This window comes from Mastomys coucha, unplaced genomic scaffold, assembly GCF_008632895.1.
Source record: "Mastomys coucha isolate ucsf_1 unplaced genomic scaffold, UCSF_Mcou_1 pScaffold22, whole genome shotgun sequence".
In the NCBI taxonomy this organism is placed as follows: Eukaryota; Metazoa; Chordata; class Mammalia; order Rodentia; family Muridae; genus Mastomys; species Mastomys coucha.
The window spans coordinates 27,777,717-27,800,498 of record NW_022196905.1 but is presented as its reverse complement, the minus strand read 5'-3'; the positions used below and the strand labels follow the sequence as shown (position 1 = coordinate 27,800,498).

At 46.6% G+C, this 22,782-nt stretch overlaps 1 protein-coding gene across 5 annotated transcripts in view; it reads right to left on the bottom strand.

Annotated features, from left to right (window-relative positions):
• Positions 1-22,782, bottom strand: part of Uvssa (UV stimulated scaffold protein A) — a 41,663-nt gene that overhangs the window by 17,215 nt on the left and 1,666 nt on the right. For all 5 annotated transcript variants that reach the window (XM_031340808.1, XM_031340810.1, XM_031340809.1 and 2 more), the window contains exons 3-8: positions 14,572-14,902; positions 13,727-13,847; positions 12,437-12,832; positions 10,832-10,944; positions 10,525-10,653; positions 295-400 (exon numbers count right to left, since the gene is read on the bottom strand). In XM_031340808.1, coding sequence (XP_031196668.1) covers positions 295-400; positions 10,525-10,653; positions 10,832-10,944; positions 12,437-12,832; positions 13,727-13,847; positions 14,572-14,902 — 1,196 coding nt within the window. The remainder of the gene's footprint in view (positions 1-294; positions 401-10,524; positions 10,654-10,831; positions 10,945-12,436; positions 12,833-13,726; positions 13,848-14,571; positions 14,903-22,782) is intronic.

The window sequence follows — 22,782 nt, the reverse complement described above, 5'->3', positions numbered from 1 at the left end:
ATGTAGGTGAAGGCATCCCCATCAGACTGCATCTCTGACCCACAGCCAGAGCATCAAATGGCCCAGAAGACCCTGTGTGATGCCCTGCCATGTTCTGGCCACCGGGGAACTCAGGGCACAAAAGAAAAACTCCACAACTTAAACACAAGCAACAATTACTGACACAACAGCTGTACAAGGGAAGTTGATGGCTAAACTCCTTGGGTCACAACCTAGAGGCATTGTCCAGAGTGGGAACCTGTCTCTCCGGTACCTTTGATGCCCAATCCTGCCCCTTGTGGGCCCACAGCTCACCATATTCAGCTCGTAGATGGTCAGGGATTCGAGGCTCATAACCCTCTTTCTCTGGGACCTCCACGAAGTCCTGGTCCTCATCCTCACTGTCTTCCAGTGCTTCCATCTGTGGAAACATTCCCAAATAAGAATAAGGTCACCAGCTCTACCCAATAGCAGGTGTCATGGACTGTGTACAGGTATCGCTTCTTAGAGGGCTGCCTCTCCAAACTTCAACAACAGATGTTGATAGCCTTTAATTACAATGTCTCAAGGCTGTTCTTATTCTTAAATCACAGAGCCTTTGCTTAGTTCCCACCTGGAGCCATTCCCTAACTACCAACAACCTCTTGTGCCTGCTGCAGTGGGCATCACCAAGGAACTGCACAGCTGCCTCATCCCCATTTAGCAGACCTCAGAGCTTGAATTAATGGTGCTGCCATCTTACCTATAGCTCTTCCATGCCCAAGTAAGCCACCAAGTTCATAGATCATAACATTTGCTATGCCTCAGACCCACTGCTCCTCCAATCTCACTGCAGAAATATCTTCTGATGAGTTTCCTCCCACCCTACATCTCACTGACCTCTTATTTTTCCAGAATCTTCCACACCCAGCACCCAGCACACAAAGCCAGAAACCCAACCTTCCTGAAATCTACTCCATTGCCCACCTATCATAGGAGGGCACCAGGCTCAGTACACCAAGGCAAGGAAGTCCACATCCCCAGGGATGTGGTACCCCTTAGATTGTGGTAGCCCTTTGAATTTTGTTGCCCCCTGCCAAATTTCAATGACCCTGCAGCTTCCAAAGCTGGGCATGGTGGTACACACCTTTAATCTCAGTGCGTATCTGTGTATAAAATAAAGGGGAAGGTATAAGGGTTGAGATAAAGAGAAGATTCTATTACAATAGCAATCCATATAGCCCTGGTTGACCAGCAGGAGCTCTGTACTGAGTATCCATCAATGTCTGAGAGTGGACTGGGCTGTTGGGAGGCAGAGGCAGAGGCAGAGGCAGGTGGATCTTTGTGAGTTTGAGGAGGCCAGCTTGGTATATGTAGCAAGCTCCTGGACAGTTTCATAATAGAGAAATAGAGATAATAGAGAGACCCTGTTTCAAAAAGCAGATAGATAGATAGATAGATAGATAGATAGGTAGATAGGTAGATAGGTAGATAAGGAAGGTCCCTGTCAAGTGAATGCTAACATATGGGACCTGCATATGATTAAAAGAAAAACTTAAAAAAACTTAAACATTAAATTTTACACCATTCCCAACAGCAACTTTGAATGGTTCTGACTTTCCTGAAGGGAGAAAGGACATCTAAGGGGTAGCTTCTAGTCTCAGGGCAGGAGCTACTGTGCATCGGAAGCCAAACTAAGCAGAGGATAGTCATCATGGAGGAGGGACCACAGTGCATCACCTATTTATGCCCTAGCTCAGCATGATGCCCGCCCAGGTAGAGCCGAGCTCCTTCATGGGGCTGCAGGAACCATCAGCAGCCACATCTGGCCATGCCTGCTGGCCCCATGCCCCAGCCTGGGAGACTGCTGCCCAGAGAGAGCATAATCAGATGCAAATGCACTTTGTTTTGGTGCAGCCTACAGTCGTGCATCTGGGAAGCACAGGAGGCATTAATCATCGGAAACTGTAATTTTTGTTATCAGTCTAACACTGATCAAAAGGGAAGCCTGTCTCCACCGCTGACCTGTGAAACGTCCCAATTATACTCTTTGGAAATGACAGGGGCACTTAACTCCCGAGCTGAGCAAATGACGACGATCAATCACGTTTGAATAACAATGAGCCACGGACCTGAAAATTATTTTTGTATAGAATCTACCCAGGAATTTATGAAAGGTGGAAAGCAGCCCAAGGTTTTAGGGCATTACGGGCTCAGCTAGTGCAGTGCGTATCAAACACTAAACAGAATTTATGTGTTTTAATTTTCTAAAAGGTAGATGTGGGCTGGGTGCTACAATGCATAACATATAGTGCCAGGTTTTAAATATGGGGGTCATTTTCATAAAATATTATGCTTATTGCTCACACCCTTGAATTTTGCTGGGGACTTTTTATCAAAATTTCATTCCCTAAAAAATACTCAGCTGCTTAGGAAACTATTATAATTTTATCTTCTTTCTCTCTAACCACAATCACTTATTTTTAGATTAAATGTGAGGCTCTAGGTTCTTCCTTGTTCTTAAATTAGCACTGATAAAGGCCTCTGGTCGTCTGCTTTTCCACCACAGGCGTTTGCCTCGAAAAAGACCCAGGCGCTTTCTGGGGCCACAGAGAGAGCCACCAGCCATTCCTATACTTTACTTAGCAACTATTCAGGAATGGAGTACTCAAACTGCAACAACTACAACTTAGAGATGTCACTGTTAATACTTAAGTGAAACTAAAGTGAAGTTTTAATTCACACTTGGTAAACACTAATATTGCAAATTCTTGGTGCCAAAGTTACCAAGGACAGCCAACAGATGAGCCATACCAGAGGGACAGGAAATTACTCTGCTGTGGAAAAGTTCTGGGAACTAACTGTCGGGACACTCCTGTGACCTGCTCAGGAGCCTGACCAGGAATATTGTCACAAAGGGCAGTCCCTGGAAAGGTAACACAGTCCAGAGAGGAGAAGGCTTTCACGGAATGATCTTGAATCACAGTTGGCTAGGTTCCACTCACTTACTTTGGAGTTTAAATAATTAAGAGGTCATGACCACTGTGGTAGAACCTGCTTTTAAGGTCACAGGGGAAGTCAGGCAGATGCCAACATCCAGAGAGGGTCCACATAAAGTATGTAGATGCCAAGAGTCCTGGGAAAGAGCTCACACCTGGTAAAAAGACACCAGGATTAGTGATGTCTTCAAAATGAGACCAGACTCTTGAAATGTTCTCAAGAATGGTTTACTTTTATCCCAGGTGAGGGCCAAGTTTTCTACTGTGATGAAACATCACAAAATGAACTGTGTGAAACCAGGCAGGAGGAGCAACCCTTAATGAGCCCTGCACAGGGGACCACACACCAGCACAGGCTGCCTTTCTCACTCAGACCTTTTCTGATGGGTGAAATCCTTGGGTGCCTTCGAGGGATAAGGCAGGTGGTCAGAACCCTTCCAGCCAATCAGAAGACTTCTCCTAAGCTGGCCCCCAAGTGGGAGCTACAGACCCCTACAGAGGGCCAACTCATCCACCCACAAAACAGAAACAAGCTTTCGCCCACCGCTGTTGTGTGGTAGGGGTACTGCTGGTTTTATACAAATTGATTCTCACCCACAGTTAAAAGGATTTAGAAAAATGAGTCGTCATGATCATAATTAAACAAGCAATAAAACAGCTAAAATATACAACGCAATCAGTTTACAGAAGTGGGGTGGTGAGTGCTAATTATTTGCGAAGGAATGGGAAGAGCATCTCAACATCCAGAAAACCCATGGCCGCCAAGCCCACAGCCTACAGATACAGCTGGAACCATTAAATAAATTTTGTGCGATCTAATTAACTTGGTGCGCAATCTCAATTACTTTTCACCCAAGAAATCACTTTTGTTCAGTTTTATGTGTGTCTATTTCCCTTTTAAAAAAAAAATGATGTAAGGCCTCGTCAGACAAGTGAGTTCCAAACTGCATTTGTCTTTCAGCGGCTTGATGGCTATGCATTTAAAAACCCATTCTATCTTATAAACTAAAAATTAAACGTGCTCAGCTGTGATGGCCGTCATTGCATCTGCTATTTATATGCTAATGCCCTCCCTGGAAGGCCGTGCAAATTGCCCGGCCAGGCCAATATCTCATGTGCATCTCGGCTGCCAGGGACGCACCTTCAGAGGACAGAGGGTGTTGTGGTGCTGACCACGTGACAACACAGAACAGGCACCTGGTGGCCAGAAGGGCCAGCACTGAGTCAAACCTGCCCAGATGTAAGCAGGACACCAGAGCATACACTCAAGTCCAAAAAACTAGGCTTGGAGCAAAACATCATTCCTGGATGACCATCTCTATACAAGTCCAAGAAACTATGCTGGAGCAAAACATCATCCTGGAATGACCATCTCTATAAAGACCACAATCACAAGAAAGATCTCACAACAAAAAGCACTGCAGGACACACACAGGGCAGGCATTTCTCCTCCTCCTCTCTCTCCTAATCTCCTCCTAAAGCAGTCCACAAAAATCTGCCCTTGAGAATTCAGTGTGACCAAGAACCACACTGTCAGGGAACTTCCTAGAAGTGGGGCCCAGGAGCTGAGGCTAGCCTACTACATAGTATGAGGCAAGAAATCTAGTCACATATGCCTAGAAGTCCATTTCCAGAGCAAGGCTAAGGCTAGAATTCTCAGCTAGATCCAAACAAGCAGTTAGCAAGATAGCTATGGGAGTCACGTGCTGTCAATTAAATTTGGGGCTGGTAGCCTAGGTGGCCACAGGCAAGGTGCTCTGGGTTTTCTAATCTTCCTAATGTATATTAGCCTGTTCTGAGAACCATATATATGCTTTCAATGACAAGGTTGTGTGAGTGGTCAGAGGCAGGGAGAATTATCATGAATGAGGTTATGTGAACTTCACATATTAACATCCAATGAAATGTGAAACCACTAATTCTTCCTAGAAGTGTGCAGAGAGAGCCAGCCGCACAGGAGAGAAGTGCATCCTCACTTGTTTGGGCCTACAACTAACAGTTTCCTTCTAGGATTAGAGCAGGTCCCTCCCTGTGCCTTGGTTGCCATCTCAGGTAAGAGCAGGTGGCTAGCCTCTGGAGACATGAGGCCATGTTCATTAGGCATCCTCTCCACTAGGCATCTGGGGCTTTAGGAGGGGCCAGGACTCACACATCCTTGGACTACTTTCTCAACTGTAAAATGGAGGAAATAATCTGACAGGGGTATTCCTAGCGTAAAGAGATAACACGTGAGAAGGTGTTGAAAGCTAGCTCATTCTGGAAAGGCAAATGACTGGGCTGGACACTGGAGCCAGGGACAACCAAGACTAGGTCCATACAGTGGAGGGTGGGAGGGTATGGGCTGGTGTGGAGGCTGCTGAGCTGTTTTCTGCCATCCTTGTGGGCTGACCTCATAAGAACTTGTGCCCAAACCCCTCCCAACTCTCTGCTGTTGGGTGCGCTTGGCCTTCAGTGTGATGGAGGGAGCACAGCCCTGAGGAGGCTGTTTACAAGGCCCTGCTGCTGCACAAGGTCCCACAGGCTGATTTAGTTTCCTGCTTTCCCCGGGTGTGCCTGATGGTTCAACATTTCATTCCCTGGGTTTTCTGCTTCTGTCCTTTTCACCTACAAGAAGCAAATCCTGCAGAGCCCAGGGAGCTTTCTTAACACTCTTGCAGGGGAGGAGCTGGGCCTGGGTGAGCTCTCAATATAGTGCCCATAGGCCTGGTAGTAAGACTTATCTGAAAGGCAGGCTGTCGAGCACCCAGCACAGAAAACAAGCAAAGCTGCACAGCATGCACCAGACAGATGGATTTCCACGCTGTGAGAGGGCAAAGATAAGACCAAGATTCCATCAGGGCGGCTGCCCCATGGCCCACGAGACTGGCTTGCACAAAGATGCATTTATAACCACATGAACAAGTAGACCAACAGTCCAGGGAGGACAGAACAGCTACTGACAAGCCAGACATGTTGATGTCTCAAATCACCGCTCTCACCACCACCGGGTGGGAATTCGTATTTTGTTAATTACACAATACAAACTAACCATGATCAGAGCTACATAATGAAAAGGCAGGCAATTTAAAAGTTTTCAAAGGATTTTTATCAGTTTAAATAATGAGGCCGCCATGGATTATTACAGCTCTTCTGTAACAGAGCAGGTGGAAACTAACTCTACCAAATGGCCCTGCACATTGATCTGGTCAAGATTTATCCCCAGCTTGCCTCCAAACTGAGCTGAAGTGCGCACACTCTGTAAAGCAAATGCTTAGGCGTGTTTAAACTGGTTTAAGTATTTCTGAAGACAGACCATCTATGTCAAAAGGAAAGCAATACTGCACAGAAACAAATAGCAACACTCAAAGAGAACCGGGGCTGGACTCCACAGATGCCTGGGGGGAACCGGCCTGACCAGCACAGCCTGCACCAATCCAGCCTTCCAAAGACTGCCTGCACCCATCCCAAGTCTCAGCTGCTGTTTATGACTGGTAGCACCGTATTTGTTTCAATCTCACACATTTGTTAGAAGTTCTAAAATGTTTAAATCATGCATTATTGAATTAGTGTTCCTTGCTCAGCCTGTTCTACATGAGGAGTTAACGATGCCAATCCCGTGCTAAATGGGGAAACACTAGGAAATGATTTAAACCCTCCGTAAATTTTATTTGGAAATTAGTGAACACCTCATCATGATTTCTAATTAAAACAGCTCTAATTAACATAGACATTCATTAGCCCTCTCCTTGCCCTTCCCCCACAAGACACTGTGGTGCCGCAGCCTTGCAAGGAGCTGCCCACCAGCTGCAGGAAGGGCCGTGATGTGCAGATAGGCAGCTGCTGTGTCTATTCTGGGAAGCACTGCTCACCTGAGCCTGGGCGCTGCCACTCACAGGCCGGGAGCCGCCAATCACTTCATCTACAGACAGCGACTCACTCGCTCTCCAGCTGCAGCAAGCAAAATCTCCAAGGACTTCAGAGCAGTGCCTTTCGTTAAAAATCAGTTTGTGGAGACAGGTCTAGGAAGTGTCCATTCAACTGACAGCAGAGCTGAGCAATATCTGCCTTCCTACTGAAGGTAGGGCATCATCAACCTAAGGGCTACCACCTTGGCAGGCCCGGGCAGTCCTACATACCCACAGGATGGCCTGGGCTAATGTGCTGGCCTATGTGACCAGAGGACTCCCATAACACCATGAAGGGCCTGCCTTCACAGCAGGTCTGCAGGCACAAATGGAAGTAGCTAGGCTTCAGCTGTGAGGGCTGCCATCTATCTGCTGAGATGCACAAGGGGCACATGTACTATTCTCAGTAAGATCAGGCTGGTAGCCACTGAGTGCAACAATGGACAGTGGAAAGAGAGCAGACTGTGGGCATCACATCAACCTGAATGCCCACTGTGTACCACAGAAAGACTGCGTTCACAGTGTTACAGTGCTGGATCTCGACTCCATGTCTGTGTCTCATGGGAGTTAGGAAACTGCCCTCAGTCCTGGAAGCCAAAGTACTGATGTAGTCATGCTATGACCAGTGATGACCTACTATGAGCCCAATAGCCCTTACATCACGACAGAAATCTAGGACTGCTGTTAGGTTAGGAGAACTAGCAGGAGTCAGGGCAAGCTACTTAAGTCTCTTTTTGGTGTAATACTAGGGATTAAACCTAGTGTCTCAAACATGCTAAGCTGCACTCTACCACTGAGCTAAATTCCCAGGCCTCTTTGTATTTTGAAACAAGGGCTTCCTAAATTGCCTAGGCAGCCCTTGAAATCACTCTATAACTAAGACTGGTCTTGAAGTAATGATCCTCCTGCCTCAGCCTTTCAAGTAATTGGGAAGACAAGCTTTTACCTCCAGGTCCAGCTTCCGCTCAGCTGCCTTGAATGCATGGCTGTTACCATGAGGTACAAGCCACAACACGGAGCTTTTTAACTTGGGTTCTGGGGATGCAAGTTGCTACCCCTGAAGCTGGCTGAACTAAATGCGGAACCCTGACCCAGGAGGTTGCACGTCTTCACCACCACCCATAAAGGCCTCATGAGTACCCTGTAGGCCGGAAGAAGACTGCCCAGGTCTCCTCCAGCAGCCAACCACTCAGCAGTCAGGAAATAAGAGATGAGGGTAAGGCAAGAGCACACACCACCACCCAGCTTTATCTACCTGACAAAGCTGCAAGGCAAGAAGAACAGCCAGGCTGCTAAGACCCTAAGGGCCTGGAGTCCTGCCAGCTCCAACACTACTGTTGGTCCCAGTAAGGGAATACAGGCTAGCAATACCTAGGCCTGGCAAAACCCTTCTGTGCCACCCAAGAGTATTCAAAGCTCTGTGACCACTCCCTCGAGTACTAGCTATCCAAGGATGTCCCTACGCTGCCAAGGCCCACTAGCAAGGTGACTGACTGTCCAATAGAATGGAGTTCTTCAGGGAGGAATTCGGGTACATAGCATAATGGTGAGGTGGCCTCACTTCACAGGCTGGTTGTTAGGTCACCCTGAAAGGTAGCCCCATAGGGCGCAGCCTTGGCCAAGCTGATCACTGATGGCTATGGGCACTGAGTGTAGAGATAAAACAAAGTTCCTGACAGCTGCAGTGAGGGCCGGAGCTATCACTTTCCTCATGGCTATAGAAATGATCTCCTCCGTAAATATATTGCTCAAAATTCATAAAGTTGACTTAGCTAGGTGACACAACAAAATGCAACCTTCATAAGATGTTAATGACATATACCACACACTGCCAGACAGCCTCAATTATGGCACTGTATTCCCATGACTGCTATAAACTCAAGCGTTGGCTGACTGAAAGAGAAGCGAGGTCGCCCTCTGCTGGACTGCATCACACACGCTTCTGGAAGGCTGGGACCATCAAGCAGCTGCAGAGCAGTTAGGAGCTCCCTCCTATGTCCTCTGGCTCCAGCACCTGAACTGTATCTTCAGTGTACCTCCTAGCTGCCACAGACTGCTCAACAGGGTGCTAGACATGGAGTGCTCTTGGCTATAGGCTGGAGCAATGGATGGCTTCAAATCTGAGCTTTCCCTCAGTAAAGTCAGAGTTAAGTCCACCTCAAAGCTACCTTTCAGAATAGAATTTATAAGTCAGACTGCCCAGGTCAGCTGACCCACTAACCTCTAAGGCAATGCTTCTCAACCTTCCTAATGCTTTGACCCTTTAATACAGTTCCTTGTGTTGTGATGACCCCCAAACATAAAATTATTTCCTTACTACTTCATATCTGTAATTTTGCCACTGTTACGAATCATAATGTAAATATCTGGTATGCAAGGATGTATGTATATATGATCCCTGTGAAAGGGCCATTTGACCCCCTAAATGGTCAGAACCCACATGTTGAAAATCTCTGCACTAAGGCTAGGTTAGGGACTAAGTTCACGGTCCAGGTTTGGGATTTGGGTTCAGAATAGGATTCCATGGGGAGATAGCAGCTCTAATGTCTGTTTCCTTTGTAAACCAGCTGAGAGGAGCCAATGAGATGTCTCAGCAGGAAAAAGCACTTGCCAAGGACTTAAGTCCTGTCCCTGGACCTACATGGTACAAGGAGAGAACACACACATACACACACATACACACACAAATGCAAAATTTTTAAAATTAAAACTAGTTGAGAGAAACATGGCAAGATGATGACAGTCAGCTTGGGGCTCTGGAAAGAACTGGGTGACACAGAGAGGCTGGACCATGACAGTTTTGTGTCTTTCAATCAAAATCCCAAGGCCCAGCTCCCCTAAAACCAGCCATCCCCCTCAGCTCTGCGGTCCTAGTTCCATGTAGCCCAGGCGCAGGAGCTCCACTCCTACTCCAAGGGTAGCACCTCCTCCAAGCACAGCAATGTACTCCGCCTTCCAGCCAGCTCCAGTGTACCTGGCATGGATGGCCTCTGTGGCTCGTGAGTCACTACAGGGCACCAGGCACCCAGAACACATGCCTACACCTCTCTCTTGCCTTGCCTGGACTCCCATCTCTCTAGCCTCAGCAAAGGCACTTATGTGAGGTCCCTTAACATCAGATCCTCACTCAAGGAGCCCTCTGAATCACAAGAGTACCCTTGTTGTTGCTCACAAACAACCTGGCCTAACAGACAGGCAGTCTTCAGGTCTCCATCCCAAAGGGCACAGTATTCATGGTCACCTCAGACTGTACCTGAGCACCCTGTAGGTTTCACTTTGTTGGACCTGACCAAAGTCACAATTCCCTATTTGCTAGCAACTCCCTAGAAGTCCCCACCTATTTAACAGAGCCTGGTTCTTTGGGCTCTTGGGAGGAGCCCTCGACACATGGGTTTTTAGTACTTTGAAAGTATCTTTGGCTGGACAGACACCAACAGCAGGAATGTAGTGACCGTGGCATGATGGCATGAGTGACTTCACAGGAAGACTTGCTGAGGGACAGGGCAGAATCCAAAGCCAAGAAGAGCAGGTGGGTCCTCTCTTGGGAGAGGCTGATCTGAGACTCCTACCACAGAACTTCATAAGGACAAAGGTCAGAATCCTCTCAAGCTGATGGTGCCTGCCTGTTCAAATGGCTGAGTAGAGGATCCTGGGACCTCTTATCCTCAGTTCCATGAACTCACCCTGCTCCTTTGTCCTCTCACAGGCTCAATGTTCAGTTCTTCATATTTCTTCAGAGCGAGTTCCAGTTCCATTTTCAGGTCAATGGCCTGTTTTAAATGTCCACTGTGGGTCCCTGCACGGGTAAACCGCTGCAAAACAAAGGATGACTCACAAAGGTTCCAGACAGTCCAGAGAGCCCATGCCCCTTCTCCCAGGGAGACAGAGAGTGCTCACTCCCACCCAGGACAGTGTTCTCGCCTTCCACAGCCTTGCTTTGCCCGGCTGTCAGCCTAAGTTCACTGCTGAAGGTCAGGTACCCTGCCTTACCTGGACCCAGGAGCACACACTGGGCAGAAACTTGTTCTGGATGAGTTTGAGCGCATCTCGAGCAGCATGGAGGACAGCGAGGTTGTCCTCACTCTCCTGTACCTTCAGACCATCTAAAATAAGGCAAAGTAGGTATGGTGGCTTGAATATTTTCCACTCAGGGAGTGGCACTATTAGGAGGTGCAGCCTTGTTGGAGGAAGTGTGTCACTGTGGGGGTAGGTAGACCCTCCTCCTAGCTGCCTGGGAGCTAGACTTCTCTTATCTGCCTTTGGATGAAGATGTAGAACTCTAAGTTCCTCCAGCTCCATCCCTGCTTGGATGCTGCTGTGCCTCCTGCCTTGATGATAATGGACTGAACCTCTGAACCTGTAAGCCAGCCCCAGTTAAATGTCCTTTATAAAAGTTGCCTTGGTCATGGTGTCTCTTTACAGCAGTAAAACCCAAACTAAGACAGTAAGTCACAGAGGGATGCTGAGGCTGGCCATGTAGCAGAGGCCATTAAACCCATATGAGTGCCGGAAGGTGGTGGCACACGCCTTTAATCCCAGCACTTGGGAGGCAGAGGCAGGCGGATTTCTGAGTTCGAGGCCAACCTGGTCTACAGAGTGAGTTCCAGGACAGCCAGGGATACACAGAGAAACCCTGTCTCAAAAAACAAAAACAAAAAAACCAAACAAACAAAAAAAAAAAAAGAAAGAAAGAAAGAAAGAAAGAAATGTGACTCCTAACTAGTCTCAGACACTGAAAGAAAAACAGTCTTGGAAAAATCCAGGACAATATCAATCATTCTGGCTCCATGCAGACATGGCTTCCCACCCAGAGGGCTAGATCTCTCAGAGCTACCTTCTCTTGCCTCTTCTCTCAGGACTGTCCTCACCTCTTAGTCCCAGGGTCTCAGTGACCCCTGCCATTCTGCCTTCCTTGACAGGCCCTTCATTTTCTTCACAAGCCCTGCTAGGCGGGGCTCCAGGAAGGAGCTCCTAGCACCTGGATGAGTACAAGGCAAGGTGCAGTGCCTCCGAGACAGTGACTTGAAGCTGTGGATCCTGGAGAGCCGCAGGCTCTTCCAACCACATCCCACATGGTGAACATATGCACCTATGAGAACACCTAGTCCAGCAACGAAGGATGGATGAGCAAGAAAGCACCTCTGCAGCCCGAGGCTGAAAGTCCAGCAACGAAGGATGGATGAGCAAGAAAGCGCCTCTGCAACCCGAGGCTGAAACCCGGGGCCAAACGCAATGCTGTCATTCTAAACACAGCAAGAAATCATGCTTTACTCACATTTTCCTCTTAGCAGGTGGCCCTGGTGGACCTCCAGGCGGATGCCCATACAGCCTGCCAGGGACTCCTACTCTGACCATAGCCTCACTGGGGTAGGACTATAATGGCAGAGAATCCCACATAGCTGATTCACAGTGGCAAAAACCCAGATCAGGAAAGACAAACCAGATGGAAATCCCTCTACCCCTCATAGCCCAATGCAAGGAGCTGCTGTCCCTAAGTCTCAATTCTACCATGGGATAGCCCACGGCCAGTGAGAGAGCTACACACCTGGCTATAGCAGAGCATGGAGGCACTGCACAACACCAGCAGCCAGTTACCTGAGGGGACTTCCACATCCAGCGTGTACTTGTGGGAACCCAGCCCATGGCTCCGCAGGAAATCCTCTGGGTCGCTGTGTTCGTCTTCGTCCCTGGAGGTGTCTTTCGTGGCTGTTTGCGCTAGTGCCTTCAGACCAGAGACAGATCCTACATGGTATGCAGAGGCAACCAGGTCCTTGCTACAGCACGGCTGCTCTTCATTCTGGGGTCCAGAGAGACCAAACTCACGGGGAGTTGCCAGGTCCCGGCTCAAGGTGCAAGGAGCATGGCTGTCTGTAATGCCAGATGCCTCACCAAGGAATTTATCCTCTGGGTATGGAACAAAATCCAAAGGTACCAGCAGCTTAAAGCAGTTCTCCACTTCTGTCAGGCAGCATCCAATTTCATCAGACATTTCTGCAGACATGGAGATACCGATTTACTCTGTCATCTTGAGCCAAAGAGCGACAGATGGCCAAGACTTCTCCCCAGAACACCAAGGGGTCATGATATTTAAAAAAAAAAAAAAAAAAAAAAAAAAAAAAAAAAAAAAGCTAGTGGTCTGGCACATAAATCATAATACTTTCAACCCTTTATAATAAAGTATGTAGCACAGAAACTCAGTCTTTGAAGTAGATCTCTCGTTATGGTTGTGTGGCAGCTCACAGAAGCCTATCAAAGGGCAATCTTCCACTCACAATGGTAGTCTCAGAGAGGCCACACTTCTATACCATCACCACCACACACTTTACAGGGCACCCCCTCCTAGAGCCCTGTAAGCCACCCACAGCACAGCTGTCTGCTTGCAGCCTTCTCCAAGGCTGAGGCTTTCACCCAGGGCAGGTGTGTGAAGGAGGCTCTGGACACAGAGAGAACCCAAGACCTGTACCTGAGAACAGAGAGAGGCTGGCCCATCTCACAAGGACTAGCTCCCAAGAAGGATGAGGATCTGGGGAAGGGACCTAGCAAGAACAGATGCTGGACATGAGAAGAATGGCAAGAAGGCCTCCAGCTAGTGCAGGGGTCTTCCTAGACTCACACCTAGATTCAGCCGCTCTGCTCCGGGAGTCTTAAGCCAAACAGCTACAGGCGGTCCACATCACAAGGAGACACCAGTGCTACAGGCAGTTACAGGCAGACCACATCACAAGGAGACACCAGTACTACAGGCAGCCTGTGAAGGCTCAACCCCACCCAACCCCTCTTGCCTTGCAAACCTGCCTGTGTGGGTCTCAGGTTAGATTAGAGAACATCTAGGAAACAAATACGGGGCCATGGGGGCAGTTTCGAAGGCTTAGCCTCAGAACTTACCTTCCATTTCCCTCTTAGCCCGGTCAGCACTTTCTCTGTGGATTTTATCCAAGTGCTTCTGCTTCTCCTCTTCTCGCTTCCTTTCTGCCACAGTCCTAACGTTTATATCCCGAAAATCCACCTGAGAAACCAAGAAGGAAGTTTAGGATTGCTTACAACAAACCCAAACCCAAAGGAGGGGGAAAAAAAAGACACATTGCCATTAACACAAGGCCAGGATCTCAGTGGTTGCTAGTCTACAGCACTTCAAACAAGGCCGCCTCGTCTTGTCACATCTTCCATCCAGTGCCAAGTGTAACATGTTAGGAAACAACGTGCTCCTCTAACTGCAGGTCAGGGGTTACCAGCTAGACCCAGAGGCTAACCATCACCCAGAAGTGAACCCCAGAGAATAGGGGACAGTATATGCTAATACAGGGACTACAACCAGGCAGAACAGCCCAGCCATTTGCCTGTGCTGCTGACATGGGCAGGGCCGCATGAGGGCAGTGACAGGAGGGGTGAAAGAACTAACAGAGCGTGGTGTCTTAGTAAGCACAGGACCATCAGAGCCCACAGCAAGAACCGAGCATTGCTTACTGTCAGGAAAAGGGTACGTCCCAGAAAGGGGAGCCCACCCTAAAGCAGAGGGCAGCTAGGATCATGATTCTACAGCTCCACCTCAGGCAGGCCCCGGGTATAGTTTTCTTCCACAAGGCTGTTCTGACCTTGAGGAGCATCCTCCATTCTACTACATGCTGATTCAGCTGCCTTACCTCCCAGCCTGTGCAATCCGCCAAACACTCCATGACCCAAGTTCTCAACCACCTCAGGGAAGCAGACTTTACTGTCCAAGACTCACTTACCTTTTGGGTGTGTTTTAGAAAGTGGTAGCCCAAGGCTAGCTTCTTATAGGCCTCCCCAAACTTCTCATTCCAACCTTCCACTGCTTGCATGGCTGCCTGCCTTAGCCTCTGAGCTGCCTCCCGAGGGGGTGGCAAGGGATGGTCACTATCTGTGCCCAGTGTGAGTTCTAGGAACTCCTGGAAGTCAGAAACAAGCAGCACTCTGAACTGATGAGACCGGGTGAAGAGCTCGTCCACGATCTGGAAGGCTGACAGGCGGATCTCAGCATGGTCCTGGGCCAGTTGTGTTGTCAGCAGGTGGTAGGCATGGCTCAGCTGCTCCTCTGAAGACCTGGGAACACAAACCAGCAAAGACAAATCAGCGTCACATTTTGTGTGCGGACACTACATTTACAAGTCTCTGTGTGTGTGTGGAGGGGTACATGTGTGTTCAGCATCCAATCTTCATTCTTCCCTTGTAAAGCTGAGTGGACATACCAGTGCCTAAGCACCAAGTGTGGTCCACTCTTGGCCTGCTTCTCTACTGTCCATGAGCCGAGAGCATTTTCTACATTTGCAAATGGCTAAAGCAGCTGCTGATGTGGCACAATGGTAAAGCATCTGACTAGCTTGTATGAAGTCCTCAGCTGGACCTCTAGCACTGCAATGATAAACATGGTTAAAACACAAAAGAATACAAACATTACATTAAGAATCAAATGTCAGGGCTGGAGAGATGGCTTAGTGGTTAAGAGCACTGACTGCTCTTCCAGAGGTCCAGAGTTCAATTCCCAGCAACCACACGGTGGCTCACAACCATGTGTAATGGGATCTGATGCTGTCTTCTGGTGTGTCTGAAGACAGCTAGAATGTACTTATATATATTTATTAAAATAAATAAATAAATACATCTCTTTAAAAAAAATCAAATGTGAGGGGCTGGAGAGATGGTTCAGTGCTTAAAAGCCCCAGCTGCTCTTCTAGAAGACCTGAGTTCAATTCCTAGCACACACATGGCAGCTCACAACCATCCCTACCTCTAGTTCCAGGAGATCTAACATATTCAGGCCTCCCTGGGCAGCTGGCATGAATATGGTATACAAACATACATGTAGGCAAAACACTTGTACACATAAAATACATTTTAAAAAACAAATGCCAGTGACTTTTGTTGAAACACATCTATCCCTGGATGGCCCCCACCTACTTTGACAGCTGGCACCCACGGTATGCACAGATCCTTCACAGGATAGCAGTAAGACAGGAGAATAGGGCAGAGTGAGGTGCACAAGGCCTTGTACAAAGCCTCACAAGATTAGCATATGAAAAAGTAAGCCCACAAAGTTCAGCTAAGATCAACTGAAACATGCTGATACTACTGGCCTAGGAACAGAAGCACTCCAGGATGCCTGAGAGTAACCAAAAGTTCATCATAATACTAAAATACACAACCCTGAGTAGAAATTTAAGATGCTAATAAGTCATGTAATACGTGAAGTGGTATACAGAACTATATGTAGCAGGACATGCACAGGTGCACATGCATGCATGGTGCCATGGCATGCATAGGTGCCATGGCATGCATGTGGCAGTCAGAAGACAACTTTCAGGAGTCAGTTCTCATTCCCAGAGCCAACTTAGGCTGTCAAGCTTGTAAGATGAATGCCTTTACCCACTGAGCCACTAGCATACCATGCCTATCACAAGATACCTGGCTGGTCATGAGCAGGGGTTCGAAGTCAGCCCCTCATGAATCAAGGTGTGCTGTAAAAGTCACACTTTAGGGGTTGGGGGTGGGGGTGGTACATACCTTTAATCTCAGCACTCTAAGTCTGAGGACAGCCTGCTCTATACAGTGAGTTCCAAGCCAACCAAAGCTACATAGTGAGACTCTGAATCAAAATATAAAATAAAATAAAACAAAATAAAAGTCACATACCACCTTGTCCTATGGCAACTCCTTGGAAAGGACAAGTGCAAAGGAGCCCATTAAGCCACACCCACACATATCTCAGCAACCACTTTCCTGTGCCTCCTCTTTTCATTGCCCTGACGATTAGGTGCTGGCAGGCATAGGGTAGAGAGGGTGCTGGCAGGATGCTCAGAGCCTCAATTATGCAAGCATCTGTCCAGAGGGCTTGGGCAGTGGCAACGGTGCAGTGGCTCCAGTCTGCAACATTTCTGGTCACTAGTTGTGGTGCATGCTGCTATTTCTTGGTGTGTTCCTGCACCATGGAAGCTCTGCTTGCTTCTCTCCAGTCTTCATTACAGACCGTCTCACTGCTCTGGACGGCTACCCTGCTTCCTGTGCCACCCATATTCCGCCCCCCTTTCGCCTTGTCCTCCCTCATCAGTTCCAGCAGACAATTTATCTCTAAGGCCACTGACTGAGCTCCCCAGATCTCTTATACTCCCTTACACGTGAGGCCCAAAGACAAAGAAAAAAAAATTGTCTGTTTCCACTTTAACCTTGATGATAATCTGGAAAAACACAGAGCTACCCATGCAGGCAAACCTCTTCTCTGACAAACCTAGCTGACTGGTATGTTGTAGAAGCTCTCATGAGAAGCCTTTTCCCACTGAGGTACAAAGAAATGTGCCCATAGCAGCAGGGACTTGCATTCCATTCTCAGCAAAGTTAAAGCAGGACAAGGTCCCTGAAGAGACAGCACTAGCCGGCTCCAACTTTAGCTGAGGAGAAACACAGAAAAGCTGGGGGTTCAGAGCAGTGTTTCTAACCCTTGGGTAAGCGACAGTCAACTCACGGGAACCCCCAGAGTGTGACAGACTGAGGACATCCCAATCTAGCAGGCCTCCCAGAGGATTCCACACAGCACAGAGGGGGTTATCTTCCTACTCCCAGACACTGTTTCCTGTCTCTCCCTTTAGCATACAGCCTATGTGACTTTGAATGCATAGCTATAGTGCATCCTCAAGAACTGAAATTATACTTAATCATACACTGTTGACATGGCTTAGCAGGTAGATGTGCTTGTTGGGTATGCCTGGAGATTTGAGTTTAATCCCTGGAATCCACGTAAGGTGGAAAGAGAGAACCAACTCCACAAGGTTGTCCTCTGACCTCTACAAGTTCACAGTGATATCTGCATGTGCATGCATGCATGCACACATGTACTCATGTGTACACGTGTACACATGTACAAATAATAAACTTTAAAAATGTAAATAAATATATTTGATCCTGAGAACCTAAACAGGCTAATATTTTACTGTAACATCTTCTGGTCTCAATATAGGCTAGCTGGTGGGAGGTTTGGCCAAAGGGTGGGAAGATCTCTACTCGGTCTTCATTATTTATACTCCTGACAAAAAGTAGAGGATCTTGGAAGAAAAGAGGAGGTATACTAACAGATTATTTATTCAAATTCTTACTCTGTCCATCCTGAGTGAATACCCTCCCAGATCAGGAAACCACCAGTTGGGATCATGACACTCCAACAGGGACCCACAGATACAGGTTGGTGACAGAAAGCCTCCTTGTAGGGATGGAAACTTAGGAAACCTGTTTCTACGTTAACTATGACAGACCAAAGAAGTTGTTCCATGCCCCTAGTCATGACAGAGGCGACTTACAGAGTCAGAGTTAGGGTTGGGGCTAGAGCCCACAATGTGGAGTGTTGGCTAAGCACTAACATCCTAAACCACAAGCTGGAGGCAGAGAGCACTGTGGATGGGGGAGGCTTTTGGAGCCTTAAAGCCTGCTGGGTGACACACCTCATCTATCAAGAACCATCCGTTGAGGTACCTCAGGAAATGACTAATGTGGGTAGGAAATGTTAATTTTATTTCCAATACTGCTTTGTTTTCTTTCTGTCCTGATTGTTGGGTTTGTTTGTTTGTTTGTTTGTTTGTTTTCTGGTCAGCTTGACACAAGCTAAGAGTTATCTGAAAAAAAAAAAAAAACTAGGTTGAGACAATGTCTCCATCCAATTATTTGCAGTCAAGTCTGTGTGAGTATTTTCTTGATTAATATTGATGTGGGAGAGCCCAGCCCACTGCTGGCGTCCCAGCCTTAGGCAGGAAGTCCTGAGCTATATAAGCAAGAAGGCTGAGGAAGCCATGGGGAGCAAGCCAGTAAGCAGCATTCCTCCACGGCTTCTGCTTCAGTTCCTTCCTCCTTCCCCAGTTCCTGCCTTGCTTTCCTCAGTGGGGAATGTGACCTGAGAGTTCTAAGATGAAATGAACCAGCCAGGCAGTGGTGGTGCACGCTTTTAATCCCAGCATTTAGGAGGCAGAGACAGGCGGATTTCTGAGTTCGAGGCCAGCCTGGTCTACAGAGTAAGTTCCAGGACAGCCAGGGCTACACAGAGAAACCCTGTCTCGAAAAACAAAAACAAACAAACAAACAAACAAAGATGAAATGAACCCTTTGCCTCCTCAAGTTGCTTTTGGTCATGGTGTTTTTACAACAGAAAACTAAAACACAGCCTTTAAGCAATAATCCTGGATCCCTACTAAATAAACTTGTGCATAACCAGGATTAATGGGAATGCTCAAAGGCCAAAGGAGGTACTGTTTTCAGCCACAACCTTTGCAACTACCCTAACCACGGTCCAGTAACAAGCATATCAATGGGGGTCCTCAAGTAAATGTCAGGAGCCTTCTTACATCCTAGATATTTCTACAGCTAGGCTGTAATGTGGATCCAGGGTACTTGCAAGTTACCCCAGCCACAGCAATGCTCAGACATGAGCCTGCTAAAGATGTAAACACCTTTCATCATTTGCTGATAACTTCTCAAGGTAGACGGAGACCTATTCCATCCAGACTAAAAGAACTTAAGAATTTACTCTTGATATCTAACAACTAACTAATGAAAGAAGTCTGTGGTTAAGAGCCCTTATTACCCTTGCAAAGGACCTGAGTCCAATTCTCAGAACCTATGTAATGGCTTACAACCATCTGTAACCCCAATTCCAGGGAACTCAACAGGCACACACATGGTGCACTTACATGCATGTGAGCAAAGTACTCATACAGAGTAAATAAATAAATCTTTAAAAAAATAAAAATGCCTTAAAGACAATCTTGTTTACATAGGCAAACTTTTTTAAATATAAAAATTCTCTTCAAACAAATAAAGAAAAAAGTGTGTTAACTTTCTAAATCTAAAGATAAGTCCTATTTACAAATCTATCAAATGCTTTTCTTCATTACTCATGGGGATACATACAAGTGGGTGTCCTTGTTCATGTGTGTAAGTGCATGTACATGTGCACCTGTATACATATGTGTGTATATGCATGAATGTGTGTGTGCATGTGAAGGCCAGAGATTAACATCAGGTGTTGTTCCTCGGATGCTGTCTACTTTGTTTTTTGACACACAGTCTTTCACTGGGATCTGGAGTTCAATGATTAAGCTGGATGGCCTCATGTCTGTCTTTCCAGCACTGCCATTACAATGTATGCCACCACACCCAGATTTCCGCATGCACTACAGGGGTCAAACTCAGGTTCTCATGTTTATTCAGCAGTACCTGGCCAACTAAGACATCTCTCCTGCCCTTCATTACACTTCTTATACTGTTGTACAATATAAAATCAATGATTATAAACACACAGTATTTTCCTTTATTCTAATGTTGGGTTTCTTCTTGAAATTATTCTTTTGCATATTGCAAACTTCTCATAATATAATCATCAGTTTTTTGTATTCCAAGCCTAAGAGATATATCTCACTCCAAAACTCAAAAGTTAAGATGAGGTCAGCTGTCCTACAAAGCTTGATGGCTCTTGATGTGGTAACAAAAGCCCAGAGATAAGCCTACTAATGTTCAAAGAGAAATAATGATTTGGGGTCAACAGGTTAAGACAAGTTCAAAACAGTATTTAAAATATACTGGGAACAGCTGCACAAAGATGGCTCTCCTGGGCAAACATATGGTGACGGTTTTCCTGATTACTGCCCTTTGGAGGCCTGTGTTGGTTAGTGTTTTGGTTTTTGATTTTTTTTTTTAATCAACTTGATACAAGCTAAGTTAATCTGGAAAGAGGGAACCTCAATTAAGAAAATGCCTCCAGTAGACTGACCTATAGGTAAGTCACGTGAGAAGACCCAACTCACTGTGGGTCTAAAATATAACAATTTTAGCTGGAGAATCCAAATTCTTCTCTCTAGTCACTGGATAGCAGTTTTATGGTCCCTCTTACATGGCCTGAGCTATCAAGGAAGCACTGATAGAAGCTAGGTAGGGGGCTGGAGAGATAGCTCAGCAGTTAAGAGCACTGACTGCTCTTCCAAAGGTCCTGAGTTCAAATCCCAGCAACCACATCTGTAATGCTCACAACCATCTGTAATGAGATCTAACACCCTCTTCTGGTGTGTCTGAAGACAGCTACAGTGTGCTTACATATAACAATAAAATCTTAAAAAAAGAAAAAAAGAAGCTAGATGGGAATTTTTTTTTACTTGAAAAATTATTATTGTGTGTTTGACTCTATGTGTGGGTGCGCACTCCACAGCACGTGTGAAGATAGAACAACTCTATGGAGTGAGTCCTTTCTACCTTCACATAGGTTCCTAGGATTAAACTCAGGTTACCATCTTAGCAGCCACCAGACTGTCATTCTTTAGCTTTCCTAACAGATTCCTAGAACCACAGATCTCAAGTGGAAAGTGAAGTCCAAAAGGCCTTGTACAAAGCTTACATAATTAGAATAAAAAGAAAAGCTGGCAAAGAGGGAGACTGGAATTCTCCCACCTAAGATCAACTAAAATTAGCCAGGCACTGGTGAACGCCTTTAATCCCAGCACTTGGGAGGCAGAGGCAGGCGGATTTCTGAGTTTGAGGCCAGCCTGGTCTACAGAGTGAGTTCCAGGACAGCCAGGGCTACACAGAGAAACCCTGTCTCGAAAAAACAAAACAAAACAAAACAAAACAAAACAAAACAAAACAAAAAAACAAGACCAACTAAAACTGACTAGAATCACTAACATAGGCACTCCAGGTGTCTTGAGGGTAATCTATAGAATTATAATCGATTATCTATGAATAATCTATAGTTCAATAGAATACTAAAAACTGTACATCCCTGGGGGAATTTAAGATGCTAGTGAGGCATTGTCTTGGTTATTTTTCTATTACTGTGATAAGACACCACAATCCAGGCAACTTGCAGAAGAAAGAGTTTATTGGGGTTTCAGAGGGTGAGTCCATGAACATCATGGTGGGATACATGGCAGCAGACAGACAGGCACAGTGCTGGAGCAATAGCTGAGAGCTCAAATCTTGAGACAAAATGAAGCAGAAAACTAACTAGGGATAGAGTGGGCTTTTAAAACTCCGAAGCCCACCATGAATGACACACCTCCTCCAATGACACACCTCCTCCAACAAGATCACACCTTCTAATCCTTACCAAACCATTCCACCATCTGGGAGCCAAGCACTCAAATACATGAGCCATTCTCATTCACACCACCAGACACGGGATGGATGCATGAGGTAGTAATGTAGATAGAGCAGCAAAAGCTCATAATAAGATACAACAAGCCCAACTCTTCGTATAGGAGAGACATCTGAGATGTTAAACTTTGCCCTGCTTGAGCCGGCCTTCTCCCTTGGAAGGATACTCACTCTTAATAAATTTTCTTGCTTTATTTGCTACTATCCACACAATCTCTGTTCTGAGACATAAAAGCTTAGAACCCCTCCAGAGGTGCCCTCTGAACCCCAGTGTCACAGGCCTGGGTGCACAGACCAGAATTCTCTACAGGAAATGGAGCAAAAGGTTCTCAAAGTCCTCTGGGTGGCTCCTCTATTCCCATTACAATACCGTGTAAATCATACTTGGGGGTTCTTCTGGGGTGTACAGCTAAACCAGGTCTGGACTAGAGTTTTTATTGCAGTGTAAATACTCTACCACTTCAGAGAGAATCACTTAAGTTCTCTCATTTTATAAACAAACGATCATTAGTGATCAAGGCAATGAAGGAATTTTTTTAACTTGCTTCATAACCAATTAAGACTGCCTCAAATAGCAAGGCTGGGAACATCATGGCACTTTTTTCCGCAGGATTAATAAGGATGAGATTAACTATCTTAAAGACTGGGCTCTATGATGGTTCAGGCCTATGATCCCAAAGGAACACTTGTAAGTGGAAGCAGGAGATCAGAAATTCACAGCCAGCCTTGGTTACATAGTAAGAGGTCAAGCTCAGCTACATGAGAACTTGTAAGAGAGAGAGAGAGAGAGAGAGAGAGAGAGA